This window comes from Pterocles gutturalis, unplaced genomic scaffold (assembly GCF_000699245.1).
Source record: "Pterocles gutturalis isolate BGI_N339 unplaced genomic scaffold, ASM69924v1 scaffold17084, whole genome shotgun sequence".
NCBI classification, from domain to species: domain Eukaryota; kingdom Metazoa; phylum Chordata; class Aves; order Pterocliformes; family Pteroclidae; genus Pterocles; species Pterocles gutturalis.
The window spans coordinates 1-7,141 of record NW_010131097.1 but is presented as its reverse complement, the minus strand read 5'-3'; the positions used below and the strand labels follow the sequence as shown (position 1 = coordinate 7,141).

The 7,141-nt window shown below is 54.1% G+C and overlaps 1 protein-coding gene across 1 annotated transcript; it reads right to left on the bottom strand.

Annotated features, from left to right (window-relative positions):
* Positions 1-238: 238 nt before the first annotated feature.
* Positions 239-6,995, bottom strand: LOC104466911 (coiled-coil domain-containing protein 113-like; the record flags this gene model as incomplete). The annotated part of the gene is made up of 8 exons (XM_010080484.1): positions 239-301; positions 1,549-1,704; positions 2,227-2,334; positions 2,998-3,153; positions 3,708-3,788; positions 4,214-4,369; positions 5,407-5,568; positions 6,869-6,995. Coding segments are annotated over 8 exons (1,009 nt in total), but the record flags the coding sequence as incomplete, so codon positions are not given.
* Positions 6,996-7,141: the final 146 nt, after the last annotated feature.

Here is a 7,141-nt window from a genome sequence, read left to right as displayed (position 1 = left end):
CTGGCAGGGCCTGCAGAGGGGCCAGGCAGCAGAGCCTGGTGGGAGCCAGCACGTGCTGGGACAGACATAAGAGATGGCCTCACAACAGAGCCATGGGTTTATTTAACATTTCACGCAGAAGTGGTTTCATCTCATTGCAGCTTGAAAGGTGCTACGTTTACCTCGTTGACAGCAAACTTCCCCACAGGGTTGGCTCCTTCTGCATCTTCCACTGCCCACCTCGCAGCACCAGACAAGCCTAGTGCTGGTTACCAGACATCCTGAGCTGGTTCCACGCTCTGCGGCAGCCTTGCAAGGACATCTGCAAGATGAGAAAGGAGAAGGCCTTAATATGTTCAGACAGCAGAGATATGTTGCGGAGAAAGCTGCAAGGCTAGAGTCTAGCCTGGCCTGAGCTGCTGTAGTGCTTGCCCCTCAGTGTCCCCTGCTCCCACCTGTGATCGCTGCTCGCTGTAGCATGCTGAGGAGAGCTCCTGCAGGTCTACACTACCTTTGGTTTCTGCCCTGAACGCCACAGGAAGCCTGGAGACCCCACCCAACAGCACTGTATAGAAACCTACAGCCCCTTGCATGGCAGTAGGGGTGCTGGACATGCTCTGCCACAGAGGGACCGGCAAAGAAGATAGGTTTATAGCTTCACTCTTATCCCAGGAACTGATGGGCCAAGCCAAAATCCACACAGTTCTGAGAAAGGCTGGACCACACAAGCCCTGTCCATTGCTGACTTGGGTGCTGGGGGGCTAAGTGCTGGACAGTGTCAAGCCCAGAGCCTTCCCCGTCCCAGCCACAGCTAAGCCCATCTCTGCTCGAAGACGAGCAGCATGTCAAGGTACAGAACCAACACTATCCATCTCATCCAACCCAACCACTTCTCTCCCCACACTGCCGTGTGCACAGACATCCTGCACGGGACAGGGGTACAGACGTGTTCTGCTACCCTCAGGCTTTGAGTATACTCCTCTGTGTTACCTCTCCATCTCCTCCCAGGAGTTGGGACAAGCAAAGAGTCAAAGATGTTCTTGCAACTTTGCAATGAACTCATGTTTGGATCTTGGCTAGCCTCTCCTTACCAGAGAAGGGTCAAGATACAAGTGAGTATCATCAAAGAGGACTACAAACACTGGTGAGCCACCAGTGGCACTGGAAAAGGCAGGTGCAGGTTACATATGCAGAGCCGGAAAGGTATCGGGCTGCCATACATCCCCTTCTCCTTACCCACACAACAAGTTTCAGTATAGCAACAGCCCGATGGTGCTTCCTGTCAAATTACAAGCTGTGTCCTTGCCTTGGCTTCCCCTCTGAGCTCAGTCATTCAAATTCAGCCTCTATATCCTTGGGGTAGAGAGCAATTGCTGCTCTGTAAACAGGAAGAGCCTCCAGCTCTGCTAGGCACCAGTAAAACCACTGCGCAAGAACTCCTGGCACAGCTTCCTGGCGGGGCAGGAGCGAGCACTCCTGTCCCCAGGGTGGCTGTAGGCAGGCAGGCACCGATGCAGCTCCCCTGAGACCCAGTCTGGGCTCCCGCACACCCAGCACGGTGTCACTCACCTCTGCGATTGCCACCTTCCTCTCCCAAGCCTTGATGCTGTTTCCAAGGTCAGTAACAGCCATCTTCTGCTGCACGTAACTCAGCACGGGGGGAGCGCTGTAGTCTGAGAGCTGCTTCCGCAGCTGCCGGTTCACCCTCTCAGCTTCAGCTCGTTGCTGCCAGAGGAATAGGGACAGAGTGATCCTGGGGAAACGTCCGTCTGACAGCTGGTGGCCAGTCTTCCAGGGAAGCAGGGAGGCAGGATAAATTAGCGGCCCCTCCCTTGCCCTTCCGCAGGGGAGCAGTGGAATGCACCCCCTGGTGCCTCCATCCCTGCTGGGCACCACTTCCCAAAGCTGTGGTGTCCTCGCCAGGCCACATGTCCCCAGACTGGGATGGCAGCAATGTCACTTCTCCCAGGAGAGGACACTGCTGATGAAAAGTTCAAGAAAACAGAATTTCAAGAAGCCAGTGGCAGGTCCCTGGGGATCCAGGGCCAAAATCCACAACGTGACCTGTTCTGCAAACCTGCCTGGCACCAGCAGAAGCCCCAGGACTTGCTCAGACCCAGAAAGGCACACAGGTACCCAGCTCACTGCCTGGCCTCAGATGGGCATCAGTATCCAACACACCACAAAAACTACCTCCGAAGAGTGCTCCCAAGTGAAGTCTCTGGGTCTCCCAAATCACTCTCTTACCTTCTCCACCAGAGCACTTTCTCTTTCAGTTTTCTCCAGCAGCTCCTTCCTCTGGGAGATATCTTTCATCAGAGACGCAGATGTTGCCATGGTGTCCTGCAGCTTCCTCTGGAACATGAGAGAAGGACAGCATCGGTGGGCACAGCGGCAGCTCCCAGCCACCTGCAAAGTCACCCCTGTACTCCTCCCGCTTGGTCTCAGCTGGCGGAGCAGGAGCTCCGTGGCACCACTGGTCCCCTGCAGAAGGCAGCATCATGCCCTGGTCACGCAGCTACTGCTTCGCTATGTCCTGTGTGTCACACTGCAGCACAGCCTATGGCACAGCAGACAGGGTTTAGGACTGACCTAGAGAGGATGGCTGATTGGAAAGAAGCAAATACACCCAGCTGAGAAGCACTTTCACTGATAAGAGCAGACTCAGAGTAACAGCTGCAGCTCATGACAACTTGTCAAATCTCACAGGTTATGTAAAAAATGTATTTTCCTGTGCAAGACAACACCGAAGCTCTTTCCTACTGGAATTTTCCCCTGGGGTGTAAAATAACCATGCTACAAAGCATGAACCCCATCATCAGGCTGCAGACAAACACAAAGGAGGGCACTGCTGCTGTAGGTGTGTTGGGAAAACCTCCCAAATGAACTGCTAAATCGGTGGGAAGGCAGAGAGGTGTTCTGCATCATCTAACTGAGAAAGGGAAGGATGCAAGAGCTTGTATGTGACCCTCAGAAACAGGAGGAATGTAAAACAGAGGTGCTGGGAGGTTCACACACTTTATAGAAGTTGAGGACTTGGAGAGTCTTCCTTGAGGTCTGTTTTAGCTGCAGCAGCTCCTCATTCTTCTCATCGATCTTCTCCCGGTCCTGGGCATTTCTAATCTGCAGCTGCTGCAAGTCGACCTCATCGAGTGTCTCTCCCATCTGCTCCTTCTGCAAAGCCCAAGAAAGCAGAGCTGTAGGGCGCTGATCAAAGCTGCACCGCAAGTAAGAGGGCTTTGCTCTGGGGGGAAAGCAGACCTAAAGAATAGGATCTTCTCAGGGTCTTGGGTCTCGGGGAGAAATGCGAGCCATGGTGTGCCACTGAGCCTGTGCTCTGTGCCCTAGCTTCGAGGGTCCAAGCAGTGCAGACAGGTCCCCTCTGGCGAGGCTCCTGCCATGCCAGCAGCAGCCTGTCCCCAGGGAACTGCTCTGATCCACCATACATCTTTTCCAGGGCACAGAGGGCACAAAGAGATCTGCCAGCTTCCGCCCTGTGAGACTTCTTGTCTCACACCATGCATGCAGACATGTGCCAGGTCTGAACCTGGGCAGACAACAGTGCCCTCTGACAAAGGCAGCGAGGCCAGGAGCAAAGGAGGAAGGGGAGGAGGAGGAGGGCCACGCATCCCCTACACAGAGCAAGCCCTGTGTCCGCACTGGGCTGGACTCCTTTCATTCCTTAAGGGGCCATCTAGTTCTTGCTTCTCCTCAGCTGCTGCACGCACCTGCCTGAGCTGCTGCTGCAGCTTCTTCTTGTAATCTTTGAGCAGATCATTTTTTAAGCGCAACCTCTCTCTCAGCAGATCCTAAAGAAAGAGAGCAGATTATAGGGGGACAGCAGAGCCGTGGAGGAGAAAGAGCACCCAGACCACACTCCTTATGGTGCAATTCCCATTCATCTCATCCACCCTGCAGCCTTCACTGCTGGCTTAGAAAGGAGCCCAGCACGAAACACTGCTCAGCATCACCATGCCCCAAGCGTGGGGGCATGGCCGTGCACTTTTCCTGGCTCTGCTAAGGGCCTCCGTGTTCCCAGCTGTGCTGCAGCTCAGCAGCATGAGGAGCACCTAGGCTGGTCACCGACTGTCCAGTGCAACAAGGGCTGTCCAAACAGGCTCCCAGAGACAGTCTGAAAACATGATGTAGGCCACACAGGAGTATGGGATTTTCCCTAACCAACATAACTTGCCAGATGACAGTCTAGCCACAAAATTTGCCATGAAGCACTCACCCTCTGGTGGTTCTTCTCCTCCATGTATCTCAGCAGCTTCTCAGAAGCTGTGATACTCCCTTTCTTGCTGGAGATGGTGCCGACTATGTCTTTCTCAAAGTCACCAATGGCTTTCTTAACATCATTCCACCAAACATCTGCTTCCTCAATGACTGCCTGTAGAAATAAAGTCACACAGCAGTCAAGAGGTGCTAACTTCCCTTACTCAAATGGCTTTGGGAACAGAGAACACCGGGAAGGACCAGGCATGCTCTCTGATGGCATGAGGAGCATTTCTCATGTGGGAGCACTGAGTTACATCCTGTGCAGCTCAGGGCACATGCTGCAGGCTCACACAGCACGGCTACTTCAGTGACTCAAAAAGAACAAGACAAAAAACCTCTCACATGCCTGAGCTTCAACACCTGTCACTCCATCCTGACCTACAAAGATTGCCACTCTGACTAAGACAACACAAGACAAATTAACACCCTTTGTTGACTGCATATGTGCTGTGGCCAGAGGAGAGGGATGGGCTGCCTGCTTCCCCTCTCCTGGCCGCTGCAGGCAGCACCAGTGCTCTGAACACAATGCAGAGGTCTCTCCTTCCCCAAAAGCTCCTGAGAATCTTGGCTAGGAGGAGGTCTAAGCAGGCAGCACAGGGCGAGCATACAGCCCCAAGGAGCCTGCTGCAGGAACACAGTCTTGGAGGCTTGGAGCCTGCTGTGAAGAATCCCAGAGACAGCAGAAAGGCAGACTCTGGAGAGGACTGCGTGGAGCCCAGCCAGCTCAGGGAGCTTCTGGGAGCTGCTAGAATGAAGAACATGTCTGGCACAAAGGCAAAGGGCACACCTTCAAGAAACTGACAAAAAGGAGATTTTTCTTTTGAGCATTGACTTCATCTCACACAGCAAATCTGAGCTTCTCTACCTAAAAATCTTCCCCTCACCTGTATTATTCTTAGTTCCTGCCATAATAAGATCCATCTTTGGAGACTGGGCACATCCAATCTCTACTGGTGTACTTGCTTTCAAGAAAGAGGTGAGGTGAGAGGACAGTTCTGGCTTCCACTCAGCTCAGGACCACTCGCAGCAATGCTCTGCTATGAACGGCCCCCACCAAGCAAGTCTGTCTCACTGCCTGAGGGATGGCACGTTGAAAGGGGTATGAAAAGTAGCAAGACTGTTTGACACCTTGGTCCTGGAGAGCCATACCTCAAGGTTCTGCAAGGTCTGCTCCGAGTCCTCCTTCATCCTCTGGATCTCATCCATCACCTCAGTCAGCTCCCGCTCAACCAACTCGCATTTTTGCTCCTCTGTCAGGCTTAAAAAATAGTCCATCGCACCGTGAAACTCGGATTTGTACCTGACAGGTGTCTGCAACAACCAAGAAACAACGCAGATGCTGTTAGAAAGCCAGTGCTGGCCAACTGTTGCTGCATTTTGCTGTATTCAAAACCAAAATCATCTCAACGGTCATGTTGGTGAGATTCCAGCTTAGAGCAAGGACAAGAAGGCCTCTCCAGAGCAGAGGTATCTCAGGGCCACACCTGGGCTGACCCCATCTGTCCTCTCCTCCACCCACAAAACCCTCCTACACAAGCACTTTCTGTTCAACAGGCAAATACAGGCCTAGGGGTTAAAGCCAACACGGCAGCTTCATGCAGGCAGGTAAAACACCTCTTCGTAGCGAAGATGCTTATTGTTGTGTAGGACAGATGGGGTCTCCTCCTGCCTGTGTCCAGACTGCCTGAGGAGCTGAGCTTACTGCAGCACAGGCAGGCTGGAGTATGCTCTCGAAAAACTACTCAAGGGCAATTCCCAGTGCTGTGGGGACACAGCGAGACAGCCCCTGCTTTGCAGAGGGCAAGTGCTCACCTGCCCAAAGGCAAAGTTTCTAAGGGCTCGGTCTGGGACTGACCAGGAAGCGGCTGCTTTGGACTCAGGCAGGCACTAAAACCCAGCGCTGGCTGAAAGGAACTCCACTGCAAAGGGTTTAGAGCTCCTGTTCTCCGTGCCTCTGATGAAAAGGTGCCGTTTGGGCCAGGAGGGAAAAATCTGCTCCAAAAGCTTGTTCACAGCTCCAGTGAGAAGAGAGCAACACGCACTCCGTGGAGGTACCCGCATGTGGATGCACACAGGTCTGAGCCCACATGAACTGCTCCAGGAGGGAGGAGAGCAACAGAGCGACCCATCACAGACCTGGCACAGCCTTGGGCGAGTCTCCTGCTGTCCTGGCACCAGCCTGCCTATTTGTTTAACTCCTACTTCCAATTATGCTGTGTGGGGGGTTCACTCATTGCAGATCTCCCCGGCACTCGCTATTCAGGAGGATGCGGCACTGTCATGCAAGGAAGAGACGGCACGAGAAGGCAGCCTGGCATTTACACCGAGTGCAGGAACAGCAAGGCAGCCTGAACTCTTACACCGACAAAACCAGCAGCAATTTGCAAGCAGCTGTCTAGGCTAAGGGCTCACTGCTGCGAAGCCCAAGTGCAGCGTGCTGTTGGGGGACTTTCCTCATCACATTTCAAAGCGAGGAGCCTGCCTGCTGCCCTCCTGTCAGATGAGCGCTGAGATCGGGAGGTCAGGGGGGCTGCAGAGGGACGAAGGGTCGTGGCTCTGCGCAGCAAGGCAACAGCCAGACCCAAAGGCCCAGTAACCTGGAGCCACACACCTGCGGCAGCTCCGGCGGGGTGTTGTACATCCCGGACGGCAGCTGGAGCAATGTGCCATCCGGCTCCATCTCACGGTACCATTTCTCAAACAATTCCACCTCAGGCTCCAGCAGGGTGTTGGCATGGCTGCAAGGAGAAGGGGGACGGGCTGAGCACCGCATCGGGGAGCAGCTGAGCCCAAACTGGTGACCGCTGGCCACAGCGGCCACCCAGAAAAAGGGCAGCAGAACCCAAGGTCACCCCGGCCAGCACACAGGGGCTCAGGCAGGACA